Below are 18,428 nucleotides of genomic sequence, written 5' to 3' on the forward strand. Positions count from 1 at the left end.
TAAGACCTGAAGGTCAAACTCATAATTGGCAAGTCCTACGGTCGAGGCGTCAAAGACAGGAAGACAAAGCTGAAGTCTAAGTCCAGAGGTAGCAGCCCAAAGGTCAAAGTCCAGAACTCAACAAATCTGGAAGTAGATGCCCCAAGGTTGAAGCCCTAGGTCGGCACGTTCACAGGTCAGAGGCCTAATGTCTGCAAGTCCAGGACAGGGACTAGAGGTTGGAGGACTAACGTCTGCAGGTCTGAGAGTCCGGGGCCAAGGACAAGAGTCCCTGAGGCAGCGTGTCCTGTGTATGTGAGTGGGTGGGTGGCAAAGGGGCTTGTTTTGCTGTCGCTGTCTTATTTTTGTTGGTGCTGCTTGTGTTGCTCTGTTGAACATGGTGGGCATGCTAAGTTGGCACTGAAATGTGTGGCAACATTTGCAGGCTGTGTTCGTTGTTAAAACAAACAAGGCATTTCTCTGTATGTTTCGATGTACATGTGATAAATAAATCTGAATCTGAAATTTGAATTTCAATTCACAGATCACAGGGAAAGAGGGAGCTGTTCCTCTGGAAATGGACTTTATTTGAATTTTGCTGAGGCCAGCGTTCTGGCAATTGAGCAAAAGGACAAGGTAACAACAGCAATATAGTTAATGATAAGCTGTTTGTGGCATGTAAGTCAACACGTACAATGATAAGGATGCAGCAACAGATCTGCTCAAAATAGAGAAAGATTGGAAAAGGTCAAAAGTACATGGTCTTCATCTGAACATGTATATTTGTAACAGAACAGATAAACTTATTACGCAAATAGAGAAACATGGATAAGATTTAAAAGCTATTGCAGAGATATGGCTGCAGCACACCTGATAATAAGATGCTGTTAAGCACAGTGGTGAAACACCATCACGATTCAGAATATTGGGAAATAGATTGGCTGAGATACAAAATAATAAATAGTTAGTAGAAATAGACTTTAGGTCATTTAACAGCTGTACACTGCACAGGGCATCAGTCGAGAAATATAGATGCGACTTCAAAGCAGTGCGACATACGTGCATAACTTTTGCTCTATTAATGAAATCAAATTGGCCAAGGCAGTCCTGAGGTTGGAATACCATTGTCACTGTTTCCTGGATAACTATATCATGGACAAGAGCAGGGAAATGGCTATTTTAGATCTGGTCATGTGTAATGAACATCCTATCCCATTATGGAAAATACCTACTCTACACGAGGCATTGCCTCAAGAAGGCAACATCAATCAGAAATCTCCACCATTCATTCTACGCTATTTTCTTGCAGTTATTATCATGCAGGAGGTACAGAAGCCTGAAGTCCCATACCACCTTGTTTAAGAATAACTACGTCCCAATCCGCAATCTCCGTATAGCAACACTTTTTTCATTTCTAATTGTTTTCTTTTTTGTATAATTCTGTATAACTTGTGTAACTTCATGTGAATCTTTATCACTAATGCTATGTGCCTGTGATGTTGCTGCAAGTAAGTTTTTCATTGCACTGTGCATATATGTATTTATGTACATGACAAAAACTTGACTTTTGCATTTGACAAGGTTCCCTGTGGCAGGCTCATACAGAAAGTCAGGAGGAATGAAATCCAGGGAAACTTGGCTGTATGGATTCAGAATCATCTTGCCCACAGAAGGCAGAGGGTGGTAGCAGATGGAGCATATTCAACCTGGAGGTTGGTGACTACTAGTGTTCCACAGGGATCTGTTCTGGGACCCCTGCTCTTTGTGGCTTTTATAAATGATTTGGATGAGGAAGGGTGGGTTAGTAAATTTGCAGATGACATGAAGGTTGGTGGTGGTGTGGATAAGGTAAGAGGTTGTTCTAGGTTACAATGGGATATTGACAGGATGCAGAACTGGGCTGAGAAGTGACAGATGGAGTTCAATCCAGAAAAATGTGAAGTGATACGCTTTCAAAATGCTGGTGGAACGCAGCAGGCCAGGCAACATCTATAGGAAGAAGCACAGTCGACGTCTCGGGCTGAGACCCTTCATCAGGACTAACTGAAAGAAAAGATAGTAAGAGATATGAAAGTGGGATACAGAGCTGGAGAAGGGAGAGGATCATGGAACGGGAGGCCTAGGGAGAAAGAAAGGGGGAGGGGAGCACTAGAGGGAGATGGAGAACAGGCAAGGAGTGATTGTGAGGGGGCAAAGAGAGAGAGAAAGGGGGGAATAAATAAATAAATAAGGGATGGGTAAGAAGGGAAGGAGGGGCATTAACGGAAGTTAGAGAAATCAATGTTCATGCCATCAGGTTGGAGGCTAAATCAGGCTGCCTGGCCTGCTGCGTTTCACCAGCATTTTGTGTGTGTTGTTTAAATTTCCAGCATCTGTAGATTTCTTCGTGTTGAAGTGATACACTTTGGAAGGTTGAGCTTGAAGGCAGAGCTTGAAGGGTTAATGGAAGGATTCTTAGCAGTATGGAGGAACATATGGCCATGGGTGATAGTAAATGCAGATTATATTAGAGACTTCTAACAGACTTTAACAGATAGGCAATATTGATGAAAGAAAAATAGAGAGCTATTGGAGGGAGGGGTTAGATTGATCTTGGAATAGGTTAAACGGCGAGCACAGCATCATGGGCCGAAGGGCCTATACTGTGCTGTACTGTTCTATATTCTAACAACTCATGAATTGTTTAGGAAAAGTGACTAATGTGACAGAATATAACGAACAGACTAGGGATTTAAAGTTAAATGTTTTCAAAATTAGATTAAAAGATATTACTATGAATAACAGGAGCATATATTTGATATTACATTATACAAAGCCATTCAAATGTAGAAATGATAAAAGAATAATTGTATTGGCATATAAGATGTGGGTTACAATGTGTTGTCTTCTGAAGATCTTCCTATTATAACTGACCTTATAATAGGGAGATTTTAAAATATAATAAAAATGGATATAAACTAGCAAGGAACAGAAAATGAGGTTTTACGAGCTTTTATGGTAATGTACAAATATGAAGCTGTGAAAATAAAGGTTGGTCTCTTAGAAGCTGGAACAGTGGAATTAATTAAGAATATAAAAGTATAGAAATGTTAAACTATTTTGCATCTGTATTCATAGAGCAAAATCTCAAAACATTCCAAAAATTGTAAAAAAAAAGACAAAGGGAGAAATGTAAAACAATTATTAACAAGGAAAACATACTCAGTAAACTAATGTGATTACAGGCTGCCAAATTTATTCTGTCCAGGGTTCTTAAAAAAATTGGCTGTAGAGATGGTGGATATATTGGTTACGACCTTTCAAAGTCCCCAAATGTCAGGAAGTGCCCTAATAGTTTGGAAAACTGCACATGAAGCCTCACTATTCAAGAAGGGAAGGGAAGTTGGCTTAATATATGCTGATGAAAAATTGCTGGAGTTCTTTATTAAGGAAGGAGTAACAAGACACATTATGAGATCACTTACTGATCCTGTCTCATTGCATATGACCAGATCTAAAATAGCCTATTCCCAATTTTGCTGATGACATAATATCTAAGGAAATGGTCTCAACGACATTTCATGAACTTGTGCTCAACATTACATTGATTTTCTCAGTCTACATTAAAAAAGCACGTCAGCACCTCTGCTTTTCTCGGAGTCTGCGGAAGTTTGGCATGTCATCAAACACCTTGGCAAACTTCCATAGATGTGTGGTGGAAAGTGTGTTGACTGGCTGTATTACGGCCTGGTATGGGAACACCAATGCTTCTGAGTGGAAAATCCTACAAAAGGTAGTGGGTTCTGCCCAGTACATCACGGGTAAAACCCTCCCAACCACTGAGCATACCTACACGAAATGCTGCCGTAGCATCCATCATCAAAGGTCTTCACCACCCAGGCCATACTCTTTTCTTGCTGTTGCCATCAGGTAGAAGGTACAGGTGCCTCAGGACTTGCACCACCAAGTTCAAGAACAGTTACTACCCCTCAACCATCAGGCTCTTGAACAAATGGGGATAACTACACTTATTTAAGGGCTCTGTTATATTCATGGATGTTTTACTGTTATTTCATGCTCCTTATTTATTGCTATTTATTTATATTTGCATTTGCACAATTTGTTTATAGCTAACAATTACTGTTCTAGATTTGCTAAGTATGCTCGCAGAAAAAGAATCTCAGGGTTGTATGTGGTGACATGTACGTACTCTGATAGCTGCCACTTACATGTGGGAGGGGGGAGCTGGGGTACTTTGGGGTTCTAACATCTAACTATTGTTCATTCTTTGGGGCACTCCTCTGTTTTCAAGGATGGTTGCGAAGAAAAAGCATTTCAGGATGTATATTTTTAACATTTCTCTGACATTAAATTGTACCTTTGAACCTTTTGATAGTAAATTTTACTTTGAACTTTTGAAAAAAATAGAGCCAACATGGTTTTATGAAAGGGCAACAGATCTTGAAAACTTTATCAGAGATTTTTTTTTCAAAGAGCAATAAAGGAGAACCCACAGATGCAGAATATTAAGATTTCCAAAATGCATTCATGAATTTGGAAATAACCTTTCAAATTATCTTTCAGAAGAACTGAAAAATTTAGAGCTAAACAGATTTTAAAATTTATTGTATGTAAGTGGGAGAGAGAAGAGAAGAGAACGAAAACATCTGTGAAAGGACTCAAGGCAAGACAAAGTAAATGACATAAAGGACAACTCTTTCTCAGTGCAGTCCTAGTGCTTCACCTTTTGCTTTCAGGAGTTATGCTAACTTTAGTTTGTTGAATTAGGTGACCCAATTATGACTTGACTATTTCAAGGGAAACATTATACTCAAAGATTTAAAAGCATTAGGTTAATGGTAGCTGACAGTAACTCACTTCATCTGGGGCACCACTGCCAGGAAAGAAGTTTCCATCATCATATCGATGAAGAGAAATGTATAACACATCAGGATCATTGTAAAAGGCCTGCTGTGTGCCATTTCCATGGTGAATATCCTGCAAGTAATGCAAACAAACAGATCAATTTCAAAAGCATAAAAATGGAGGAACAACAATATTGATTAATTTCCTGAGCTCTCCAAAATTACCTTTTAATTATCAAAGCTAGTTCACACATTCTTTGTACCAGAAATTGTTGCCTTAAACATTCAGAATTCATGTTTTTCCAAATATACAATTAGACAAAACTTTCCATCCACTGATTAAATTGAACAAAAATTTAAGACAGCTACCATTGTTGTCTTAATAAACACAATCACTTGTACTGCAAAGATGTTGCCTGAATTTTAATATTATTTATAACTCTTTAATCAAATGTAAAACATACCCAATCCACAATTAAAATTTTTCCAATGTTAAGTTTCTGCTTGAGTAGTTTAGCTGATATTGCCACTGAGTTGAAAAAGCAAAATCCCCTGGAAGAGAAAATCCAAAAGACAGAAAAGCAAATTTAATCTAAAGGTAATGATCATAGATATCAAAATAACTTGGGGGTTAAAGATTTTTTGTTCCTAACAACAAGAAAACAAATTAAAACATTGAATTGTTAAAAAAGAACACTATTTGTTTAAAAAGGTCCATTTACCTCTCGTATTTCTCAAGAAAAATAATTCAAACCTCCAATCCAAAATATCAGAAGGCAATGTGCTATGTAATACAAAGTTAGATATTAAAATCTAACTTTAAAATCACGGTGGCGTAGCAGTTATTATGATGTTATTACAACCTGGGGCATTGTAATTTGGACTTCAATTCTGATGCCATCTGTAAGGAGTTTGTATGTTCCTCTTTGTGAATGTGTGGGTTTTCTCTGGGTGCTCCAGGTTCCTCTCACATTCAAAGACGTACTAGTTAGCAGGTTAATTAGTCATTACATATTTTCTGTGAATAAGGTAGGGTTAAATAGGTGTGTTACTGGGTGGTGTGGCTCATTGGGCCGGAAGGGCCTGTTCCGCACTGTATCTCTAAATAAACAAACAAACAAAAATTGTCTTTCGAGTATGCACTGCTATCTAGGCACTCTGAATATATTAGTTTAGTTCTGTGGACATGTCACCCTATGGATTTAACTTTTGTTGTAGAACTTACATTGCAGTGGATTCTTCTGCATGATGTCCAGGTGGTCTGACAACAGCAAAACCATTCTGTGCAAAACAAAATTCATTATAAATCCTGAAACATATACTTCACACAGATGATAAACTTCAATTCTTTTTGAAATTAACTTGCATTCAGATTATACAAACGGAACAAATATACTAATTGCATTGTATAAATACATTATATATTATGGAAATACAGTACAACGAATGCTCCACGAGCAAAAGGTATTTAAAACTAGACAGATTATTTTTCCTGATGGTTCACTTGAAGATTCTGTAGAATATTATAAAACTGAATGACAATAAAAAACTATGCTTATTTGATGAGACATAATATGGGTGTGACATGGTATTTTCACAAGGACTCTGCAATAACAAAATAACAGATAATTTTCTAGGCTATCATCTCTCACATTGTGTGATGGATAGAAGCAGAAGCATACTAAAGACCTTATCTAACTGCCTGCAAAACAGTCAAGCTGCAGGTGAACAGGATGAAATAGTCACTGTTCAATGCAGCTATGTTTTAATTACCTAAGAATGCTATTTGATTTAACATTATACTGAAACAAAAAAATCACAGCACTGTTCCTGGCTTCCCAGGATGCCAATATAGGCATTACACATCTTTAGGCAAAAAAAGCTTAAGTTAATTTTTATGAATAGAGTAAGAAATGGTGAAATCATCTAATCAGAGTTAATAAACATAGAAATGGAAAAACACCCAAAACATTTGAAATTTGGTTAAAGAATACCAAAATTTAAGGAATGTTATATAATACTTAATTTGCTTGAATTGAATAATACTGGATTTGTGGGATAGAACACTATTAAGCTTAAACCAATGATTAACTTCAAGGAGATATTCTGATTAGATACTTGCAATAAAAGCACTCAATGACAAGAGGATAGAGAGGCAAAAGTAAATGGGTGCTGCCACAAGGTATTCTCTCAATTTTGTGGATGCTAGGTTACAAGATAGACTATAATGAAGTTGTCCTCTAATTAGTTCCTCAACCGAAGGCTGATAAGAAACATTTAGAAAAGATAACAAACTATTGTTAAATATCTAATGTAAGTAAGTTAATAATGCTTCAGATTTAGTTGAGCATTTGTGGCTGTCCTCTTTTTTGGAAAAATATTACATACTTGCTTCCAGTGGTTCTCCCAGTTGAACTTAGAGAACTCTAACACCAAGGATATGACCATATCTAAAATAGCCTATTCCCAGATATTCTTTTTGCTTCCTGAGACATGGCAGTATCAGCATTAAGATCCTTTTGTTAGTTGCAGCTTATAAGCCTAAATTCTTATGCCTATGCTGAACTCCATGTTGAGTTCAATGGTGAGCACAATTTGTAGGATTGTGGCAAACCACTGATGGCAACGTAGATTTCTTGCATTTGAAAACTTGTGGAAAAATCATAGGGTTTCAAAGAAACCAAGAGTTTCAAACAGTGAAGCTATGTCATGTTTTAAAAAGTCATATAAGGGTTCTGTTCTTATTCACAATAGATAATACTAGTCCTTGTCATACCTTGAGTTCCCCTGCAGCTACCTTGAAAGAAAGTTCAATGACACAGCCAACTGCCATGCGAACAGCGCTAGAAGAATGCATCTCATTCCACACAGTGTCACTGTCCACCTAGAAATATCAAAAAATAAATCTTATTTTCTAATTATAAATTAGACAGTCTAGAATCAGTTAGCCAAATAATTTGATCACAAAAATGGGTAATGAGTTCATTATTATAAATAGCTACCATTTACATGCTTTTCTTCAATGGAAGGAAATGTTGGAATGCATATTTCAGATGTTACTGGACAGCAAGTGGTGTCATTTGGACGTTTTATTAAAAGAGGATGGGTTTTGAAGGGGGGAGAGAGGAAAGGGAGCTGAGGAAGAAAATTTTAAAGCTGAGGTTTCCAACAACTCTAGCACAGCTAAGAATGGTTGGCTGAGGGAAGCTAAGAACACTAGAATTGAAGGAAAGCAAAGTTAGGGAAAAGATATAAATTTGATGCAAGTCACAGAGACTGAGGACCAGGCCGTGAATGGATATGACATAATTTTTATAGTTTGTGGGCTTATAGGTCAGCAGACTCAAAGGGATGGGTGAATGGGTCTTCCTCATTATAAAATGAACAATAGAGCTTTGAATTAGCACAGGTTTGCACAACATAATATATTGAAGTGTGCCCAGGAGAGAAGAAGCATGGTTAAGTATAACAATGACTATAGCACAGCTGTGACTACAGCAGCAGGTCTCTAAAGGCAAGGGTAAGATTTGGCAATGCTCTGAAGTTGCTAATCTTTGTGCTGGAGTGTTTTTGGATTGAAAGGTCAGACAGTACCAAATCCAATACCACAGATAGATTCTAGAGGACTCCAACATAATGTGTTAATAGTAATAAAACAAATACATGTGTCAGCAATCACATTTTTGAGAAGCACTGCAATAAATGATACTGAAAATTTCTAGGTAGAGCATGTGTTTGGTTGTCTTGTTAGAAGTTTCAAAAAACATTCTCTGATGGTAGACTTAAGAATATTGCTTAAAAATACTAAAAGTCTTAGCACTGTTATCGAGTAGCTGAACTGGCTTGTTAACTTGCAGATGTTTCGTTACCCAGCTAGGCAACATCATCAATGCAACTTTGAATGAAATGTTGGTGATCTATATTGTGAAGAAAATAGAGTTGTTCTCGTGTGGAGCTTTGCCGACTAGCAAAGTTTTTCCATTGACAAGCAAGTTTGAGCGTGTTGCGCCTGTGGGTCTTTAAGATGTTGGAAAAGATTTGTAGTTCAGGTTGAGGATGTTAATGTAGATAACCAACATTTCATTCGAAGTTGCACTGATGATGTTGCCTAGCTGGGTAACAAAACATCTGCAAGCTAACAAGCCAGCTCGGTGAGCTACATCCTCAACCCGAGCAACATCTTAAAGTCTTAGCACTCCTTATGCCGAAGGAAATTCAGCATATTTATTAATTCATAGGGTGTGACATCAGTAACAATGTCAGTATTTGCTCTTCATTTTCAAATGCTCTTTTCCTGAAAGGCTGTTAGGAAGCAATCTGATTAATGAGTCTGGAGCTTCATTTGACCAGATCAGATGAGGATGGCAGATTTCTTTTCCCAATGAACTTCAAGAATCAAAAGGGTTTTTGCATCAACTTAATAGATTCATGAATACCACTACAGTTGCTGGAGATCTGAAATAAAAGTGAATGTTACGAATACCCAACAGGTCAAGGAGCATTCATCTCCTTTTTAGACTTTCCTCAAACACAACAACTGCTATTAACAAGCCTTGAACAGCTTCTTTCAGTTGTGTTATCTAGTCAATCACTTGCGTCATTTTTTACTCTTGCTCTCTAGCCAATCATAGCTATTCCTTTTGCTTTCTCCTCCGATGCAATTTAAAATATGTTTGAATTTAATTTTTCTTAGTTCTGATGAAAGGTCGGCCAACAGAAATGTTAACTTATCTGATTGCCAGATACTGCCAAACCTGCTGGTATTTCCAGCATTTTCCACTTTTAGTTCTGAATTCCCGCATCTGTCATTATTTTTGTCTTTCCATAGAGCTGTCACACTCTAATTTCCCTCAGGTTTATTTTTTTCCAATATAAGGGCATATAATTTATAAACTTCAACAAATTCAGGTATAAGTCATGTAACCTATTACACTCCAAAAAACTGAAAAGTTTTTGCTGAATGTACCATAAGCTTGCTTGATGAAAACACAACGTAATCAATAACCATTCAAAAAGCAAAAAATACATTTAGTGCACAAAATATATTACTTTCATGAACTCTGTATTATAAGTGCTTTCATTTCTCAAGGAAACACCATGTAAAGCTTCTCCTGATCTCCAATAGATAAAGGAACTAATTCCAAACTATCTAGTTAACTTACATACTTTACTTTTAAGTCACTTAGTTACTTTTGCAGTTCTAGCAGTATTTTTATATTTTAGCTGATACTTAGCAATTACAAGAAATTGCAATTCAAAGGAAACATTTTAATAAAGAAGAATATCAGTGTTGATCAAAAATACAACTTTATTGCAGTGGAAAAATAGAGCTCAGTGGTACTTTGTACCTGCAGCTTGGAATAAAATGCTTGGAATGTACAATTTTGGCTCATTTATAAACCAATTTTGTATGAGAATAGTTAATATCAGGCAAAGCATCTACAGGATAATTTGTGCACAGCACAGACACACATAAATAAAGTAGTGATGGCGGTGGATTCCTCATGGAGAACAATCATATAATGTTGGCTTTCGACATCAACAGTCACCTGTGAACGACACTCCTCAAGTGTGAAAATAAACTGATGTCAAGACCTCCTCATTAAAATGTGTGCACAGCAGTAGAGAAAGAATAGAAACCAAACAATAAAAAAATTTAAATTGTGACTTTGCATTGTAACAAGATTACTGCCAAGTCTTGTTGATTCTCCATACCATTTAAGGCTTTAAAAGAGATATAATTTTTGAGAAACAGTGTCACTTTTTGATCATTGTAATTTGTAGTAACTAAGTAGACACAGACATGAATGTAAACAAAAATCCTGTCCTAAATAGAGTTATATAGCACAGAAACAGGTCCTTTAACCCAGCTTGTCTGTGCCAACTAAGTTGCTTTCCTGAGCTAGTCCCACTTGCCTGCATATGGACAATAATCATTAAAACCTTTCCTATCTATGAACGCATCCAACTAAATGTCTTTGAATGTTGTAATTGTACCCGCCTCTACCACTTTCTCAGGCAGCTCATTCCATGCACCCACCACTAGCTGTACAACAAACATGCCCCTTAGGTCCTCTTTAAATCTTTCCCCCATCATATTCAACCATTATTTTGATCATTGACGAGGTTGTTTCCTGGCAATAGGCTGACAGTTCTGGATGACTGGAAGCCAGATGCTCATTATTACAACACCAAGTAACAATTCCATGAGATAGCTTGTCTAAAATTTCAGAGTACTACAAAGTCATTGTAACTTTTGTATTTTCTTTAAACAGCTGGAATTAAGCTCTGAATGATCATGATCTAGGTAAGTGTGCCGTTTTAACTTTAGTTTCTCTAATCTTCTTAGTAAATAAAGGTACTTTTAGGTAGACTTTCATTGTCATTGGCGAGATCCAATGGATGGTTCTACAGTAGTTCACTGCTTGCCCAAACGACAAATTCAACTTTTAGTTCAGAAGAAGTGAATGTTTCTCAAGGAAACTGACCTGTGCTTTGAACATAAATAAAAATGCATCAGGAAACCATGCCCATGTGAAATCTGGTGGACAGCTGTTAAATTCAATGGCTCCCAAAATCTGAAGAATGATGCCTTATTAGTCTTTGTTAATTGCAAATCTGCTTCCTCAGAGCAGGTATAGCGAACATCAAATTAAACAGGAAGCCGATATGTTTCTAACAAGTTGTGGTTGTGCTTTACATATTTGCTGATTTGATCTTCTGCTGCACATTGAAGACATTAAAATCTACTCCTACATAAGTTAGCCATGCAACATTCCTATTATTTCATGGGCTTTAAGCTACAGATTTCTCTTTCCTTTACGTCTGATCTTCCTATTTCCATTTCTTCCCTTTGCAAATGATTTCATCTTAACCTTTCCAGGTCTTTCTGTTCAATTTGTTTTTTTACCATTTTCTTTCATGGTAGTTAACAACAAATTTACTGCTTACTTAGCACACACTGTACATTTCTCGTCTTTGTCAAGCCACATCAACATTTTTCCTTCTGTTAAAGTTTACAACAATATTTGGCATAAGTTTCACATAATCAATATGGATGGTGTATACTTTGATTCAGTGGTATTAAGTCTTAGAGTCACATTTAAATTTAGCAATTTCCCTGGGCCAGCAAATCAGTGAAGGGCTGAACTACTGGAGTTATTCTCTGTGAAAACTGTTTTAGGAACATAAATAAACAGGAACAGGAAGAGGCACATCCCACCTTTTGAGAACACCTTGCCATTCATCAAGATGATGGCTATTCTACTTCAGCACGTACCATAATAAATGGTTTCCTTGATGCCTAGAAATTTATCAATCATAATAACTGAGCTTCCACAATCACCTGGGATAAAGAAATCCAGAAATTCATCACTCTAAGTCAAGAAATTTCTCCATCTCACTGCTTATCATTCTCCCTGCATCTAACTCTTGAAACCCTTAAGAAATTATGCAAATTTCAATGCAATCTTGTTATATTCTCTGAATTCTAAAGAATACAGTCTCAGCACTCAATCTCTCTTGAAAAGGCAACCCCACTATCCTTGAAACTAGATAAATGAATCTTCTTCACAATACCTTTGGCATGTATTTCCTTTCTTAACTAAGGTGATCTAAACTAGACAATACTTCAGATGGAATCTCGCCAGGGCTGTAAACAATTATAGCAAGTTGTCCTTACTTCTGGAATCAAACCCTCTGCTTAAAAAGGCTGAAACCATTTGGTCCTTAGTTGCCTGCTGTATCTGCATATTGGTCTTAGTAACTTGTGTACTTTGGTCTCTTTGAACATCAATCCTATTCATCTCTCACAATTTACCAGATACTCTTCTGTTATGTGCATCAAAGTGGATAACCTCATATTTTTCCACCTTGTGTTTCATCTGTCATGTTTTTGTTCACTTAAGTAGTTCATCCAAATCCACTCAAATCCCAACCAGCTTAGTGTTATCAGTGAATTTATAAATATAACAATTTATCCCTTCAGACAAATCATGAATTGCTGGAGGCAAACACTAATCCCTGCTGATTCCAACTAGATCTTAGCCTGTCTATCCTGACAAGGATCCATTTAAACAACACACACAAAATGCTGGTGGAACACAGCAGGCCAGGCAGCATCTATAGGAAGAAGTACTGTCAACGTTTCGGGCCGAGACCCTTCGTCAGGACTAGGATCCATTTAATCCTTTTCTTAGCTTTCTGTTCAATAACCAATTCTCAATGAGTACATGGTCCTTAATTTCTAGTGGTCTAACTCTGTTGATTAATTTCTTGTGCAGGACTTTATTAAATGCCCTCCAGAAATCAGCATATCTACTGGTTACCTCTCATCTGCTCTACTAGTCATATCCTCCAAGAACTCCCAACAGATAAATGAAACCCTATTTTTCCTTCATAAATGAATGCTGACCCTGATCAATGCCTTTCTTCTTTCCATGGAGCTTTGTTATTTGCAGGTCAGTGAGACGAGGCAGAAAAATGGTTAGGTATAGCCAAGAAGGGCCAAAAGGCCTGTTTCAGTGCTGTAATGTTCTATGGTTCTATCTTTCACTACCCATTCCAGCAATCACAGATGCTGGGCTACTGGGCTGGTAGTTTACTCTCTCTCCTTTCTTAAATAGTAAATAGCCATTTCCTTCCATTCCTCACTCTCATTATCTGGCAAGTTTTGTGCATCTTCTGTGAAGATAGAAACAAAATAATTGTTTAATTTCTTTTCTTTTACCCCATTGCAAGCCATCCTGTCTATTAACTGCAGGAGTATCACATTTTCCCTTGTTATATCTTCCTTCTGTATACCCATAGAATCCTTTTTAGCATGTATTTTTGCTAGTCTACATTCAATTTGTATCTCGTCTTCCTTTATAAAGTCCTTGGCCCTTTTCTGATAAGTTCCACAATACCCTTAGTCTCCTGGTCTACTATCATTTGTGGCAATGTTGTAAGCCTCTTCTTTCAATTCAATGCTACATTTAATTTCTCTGGTCAGCCACAGATGAATCACTTTCCTTTTTGTGTTTTTGCACCTTAAAGAACTGCAATTCTTCTGTAACTTGTGTATATTTGTTTAAGTGTTAATGCTATCTATCAACAATTTTTTTCCATGTATTTTTGTAATAAATCAAAGCCAAACTCTCATTGTCAACACACACAAAATGCTGGAGGAACTCAGCAGGCCAGGCAGCATTTATGGAAAAAGAGTACTGTATAGTTGATGTTTCAGGCTGAGACCCTTCATCAGGACTAGAGAAAAAAAATCTTCTGATGAAGGGTCTCGGCTCGAAACGTTCCTCCAGCATTTTGTGTGTGTTGCTTGGATTTCCGGCATCTGCAGATTTTCTCTTGTTTGTGATCAAACTCTCCTATCATTCAGTTGTTAAACTGACACCCCATATAGAAGTAAAAAAAAATCTATAGTACTATTCAAATAGGTTCCTTGGCAAACTTTTATTCTTCAAATAATACCAGAAGTCCATATCACTTGGGCATTTTTAATAATGTTATTTGTGACACTGCAAATGTGCTCAATGGCTCATACTCTATTTAAATTCATTATTCTTCTTAGAACATAGCTCTGTGTGAATTATTTTTCTTTTGGGTAGGACATTCCACCTGAACTGTGTTACCACGTCCATAGCTTTGGCAAATGATGTCTTGAGTTAGCAGACGAATTGCAGAATATCCAAGACTTGAAAATGTAGAGAGAATGACATGCAATTACCGCTGCCAGTGATAACTGTAACAGTTTTTGAAAAGATATTGTTAACTGTCACACATAAAGTGCAGGTACTACCACAGCAACACTTGGTTCATATGTTTGTATCCAATGACAACAAAAATCAGTGATATATTTCCAAATTGGAATGATATGACTTGGAGGAAAACCTGGAAGTGGTGTTCTCTTCAAGCACTCCCTGTCAGTTTTGGTGGTAAAAGTCACAGATTTGGATGATAGATTGAAAATATATTAACAGGTTGCTGCAGGGTAAACATTATACGTCATGAGGAGAATGAATATTTAAGGTGGTGGATAACTTGCTAATCATGCAAATTGTTTTTTTCAAGAATGGTATTCATATTCATTTGCCTTACGACGGGGCCTGTTAACCCACCAAGTTTATAACTGGCTTTCAGAGCAATCCCATCAATCCCATTCTATCACGTATTCCCCTTCAATCTATCCTTTCTTCCCTTGATTCATCCACCAGTCACCCACACGAGTGATGATTTACATTAGCAAATTACCTACTAACTAGCATTCTTTTGGATATGCTAACAGAGGAAATGGAAGCGTTCAAGGGAAACTAACATAGTCACTGGGAAAACACACATTCCATACAGACAGCATTGGAATTCAGGTCATAAAGCTGGGAAGGAATCTTACTTGAACTGCAGTACTTGAACAAAGTGTTCATGTCTAATTGCTATAAGGGCTGCTGAGATTTAGCAGTTGATTCATAGCACTGGGTACCCAGTTTATGACCTATTTTACAGTATTTATATTACTTCTCCTGTTGAGATTCTGGTCATTGATAATATTGAGATGGGGGTACGAGTTTTTACTGAACATCGAGAAGTGGTTGGACTACTGATGGAGCAGATACTGTCACAAGTATAACAAGAATGATACTTGCCAGTTTCAGTTCAAACCTATGTACTTTTGCATTCAGGCACAACCTACTCTGTTTGCTGGGCTGCATAGTCCCTCAGCACCTTTGTTATATCTTCCTTGGGAAATGGAACTGAATAAACTAGCATCAGCCCATTTCAGATATTTTAATGGGGGAAAGAATAATTGAAAAAGGATATAGATCAATCAATTTTAAATGAAAACATTGAAGGGAACAATAAAGAATATAGAAAATAAGAAGTGTTATTCTGAGTGGCTGCTGGGTGAAAAAATATGATAGAGCTTTTACAAAATGCTTCATCATTTCAATACAGTCAACTCAAAGACCTCTTCAGGAGTCCAACCAGGATCCTTTTAAAATTTATAACAAATAAATGTGGTAGTAAGGGATTAAAGAGGTTTCAGAACACCTACCAGATGAAGCAATAATTTATTACTTCCAATTTGGTGCTCACAATCAGGGGACAGGATGACTCTAAGGTTATCAAGAGCTGTGTTCTCCCTGCCATCGGGAAGGCAAAGCGAGAACACACACAGAAAATTCAAACATCTTTGTGACACCAAGGACACGCGGCATATGTGGCAAGGCATACAAACCATAACCAATTAAAAGTCCACCCTGTGCTTCAATGACAGCGACAGCTCTCTTCGTGATAGGCCAAATGCCTTCAATGCACAATTTGACACACTGATTGATGTAACATTGAGGAAAGGCTCCTCTCGCCCTAGGAACAGGCACCCTCTCAGGCCGCAGCCAAGGTGAGGAGGATCCCATGCAAACTTGCGGGGCCACACAACATGCCTGGTCAGGTGCTGAGGGACTATGCAACCCAGCTAACAGAGGTCTTAATGAGGTCTTTAATATACAACTGGAACAATCTACTGGCCCTGCAGGCTTCAAGGTAGCCACCATCATTCTGGTGCCCAAGAGAGCAACAGTAACTGGCCTAAAAGATTACAGCCTAGTGGCACTGACTTCAACAATCATGAAATTCTTTGGGCGGCTGATAATGGATCATACAAAATCCCACTTTAAAGCTACAACATACCCTTTCCAGTTCACCTACCGCTCAAACCAGTGCACTGATGATGCTACAACCACAGCCCTCCACCTCGTCCTGTTCCACCTAGAAAATGATGCATATGCAGGATGTTGTTCATTGACTTCAGCTCAGTGTTTAACATGATTTTTTCTCAGAGGCTGGTAGGTAAACTGTCCTTGATGGTACTCAAAATCCCTCTCTGTAACTGAATCGTGAACTTCTTGACGGAAAGACCCTAGACAGTCCAAGTTGGCAGCAACATCTCAAGCTCCATCACAATGAGCACTGGTGCCCCCAGGGCTGTGTGCCCAGCACTGCTGACTCACGACTGCACTGCCAGATCAAGTTCATTGATGATACAACAGTGGTTGGCCTCATCAGCAAGAATGATGGGTCAGCATCCAGAGGGGAGGTAAAGAGGCTTGCCAAAAGGTGCAAGTACAACAACTTGAGTCTCAACATGGACAAGACAAAAGATGATTGTGGACTTCAGGAAGGCTCAAGTCAACCACTCTTTATTGCACATTTATGGCTTTGCTGTGGAGAGAGTGAAGACCACAAAGATCCTTGGTGTGCACATAACAGATGATCTAACCTGGATCCACAACACCTCCTCACTAGTCAAGAAGGCAGAGCAATGTCTACACTTTCTGAGAAGATTGAGGCGTGCAAAACTCCCTGTCCCCCATTCTAATAACTTTCTACAGGAGGACCATTGAGTGCCCTATCTGGCTACACCACTGTAAGGTATGGAAGCTGCAAGGCATCTGCAAGACCTTACAAAGTACTGCAAAGGATGCTGAGAGGATTATCGGGGTTTCCCTCCGTCCCCACCCTTTTGTAATTTACCTGGAATGTTGCAGACAAAGATCTAGAAGCATTGTTGAGGATCCCTATCACCCATCCCACAATCTCTTTGACCTATTACTGTCAGGAAGGAGGTACAGAGGCATTAGGATTAGGACCGCCAAACTGGACAACACTTTCTTCCCCAAGGCTGAGACTAATAAATACCCTGCCACCACCAAGGTCTTGTCACTAGGACAGTGAGCTGTTTACTATTTACTATACTGTTTACTTGTGCTGTGCATAAACATGCATTTTCAATTATATTTTATTGACTTACTTATGGTAATGTTTTGGTTGATGTGCTGTTTGTGATGTATGTTTTGTGGGTGCACCGTGGTCTGGAGGAACATTCTTTCGCTTAGTTGTATATAAGTACAGTCAGACGACTGTGAACAATGCATCCTCTTCTACATTGGAGAAACTAAAAGCAGATTTTACGGCTGCTTGTTACCTTCTAACTAATTCTCAGGACTGAACAAGCTTCAATCCCCTTCTCAGCCAGCAGCATCAGCACTTGTGTCATTCATTGTCTTAGGAATTGTACCCTATCACAGACATTTCATTTGTTCTCTCTTTGATTTTTAACGTTTTCCAACTCTGACAATTGCTTATCAACTTGAAACTAACTTTTTCTCCCTTCACATCTGCTGCCTGACCTGCTGAGTATTGTTAGTTCATTGTCCATTAATAACATTCTCTATTATTAACTGGTCTACAAACTTGGTCTGCCTCTTTGTGAGATAGAACATTTCCCTGCTATGATCTGTTGATTTTGTACATTATGACCAATAGCAAAGTAATGAAGCCAGTAAGCTGGAAGTGAACACTGGTTAATGTCTTATATCTTTGTGCATCATACATTTGTTTGTCGCTGCAGCTTGAAATTTAACATGATCTGTCTCATTTGTAGAGTTGTGACAGGAACATGTTTATGGTGCAGAGTAAGAAGAAGATATTTCAGAAAGAGAAAACACTTTTGAATCTACTGCATGCAGTTTGCCTGGTCTATTATATTGCCTAGCTAAGTTGGAGACATCATTCAACATGCTCCAAGGAAATTTTGAAAACTATGCCAAAAAA

The 18,428-nt window shown here is 37.9% G+C and overlaps 1 protein-coding gene across 14 annotated transcripts in view; it reads right to left on the minus strand.

The window, feature by feature from the left end:
* The window catches only part of hdac5 (histone deacetylase 5), a 321,402-nt gene that overhangs the window by 21,370 nt on the left and 281,604 nt on the right, over nucleotides 1-18,428 (minus strand). For all 14 annotated transcript variants that reach the window (XM_073071644.1, XM_073071647.1, XM_073071643.1 and 11 more), the window contains 4 exons: nucleotides 7,600-7,707; nucleotides 6,049-6,104; nucleotides 5,288-5,375; nucleotides 4,837-4,956 (listed from right to left, as the gene is read on the minus strand). In XM_073071644.1, the coding sequence (XP_072927745.1) occupies nucleotides 4,837-4,956; nucleotides 5,288-5,375; nucleotides 6,049-6,104; nucleotides 7,600-7,707 (372 nt within the window). The remainder of the gene's footprint in view (nucleotides 1-4,836; nucleotides 4,957-5,287; nucleotides 5,376-6,048; nucleotides 6,105-7,599; nucleotides 7,708-18,428) is intronic.

The sequence above is a fragment of the Hemitrygon akajei genome, chromosome 18 (assembly GCF_048418815.1).
Source record: "Hemitrygon akajei chromosome 18, sHemAka1.3, whole genome shotgun sequence".
Lineage (NCBI taxonomy): Eukaryota > Metazoa > Chordata > Chondrichthyes > Myliobatiformes > Dasyatidae > Hemitrygon > Hemitrygon akajei.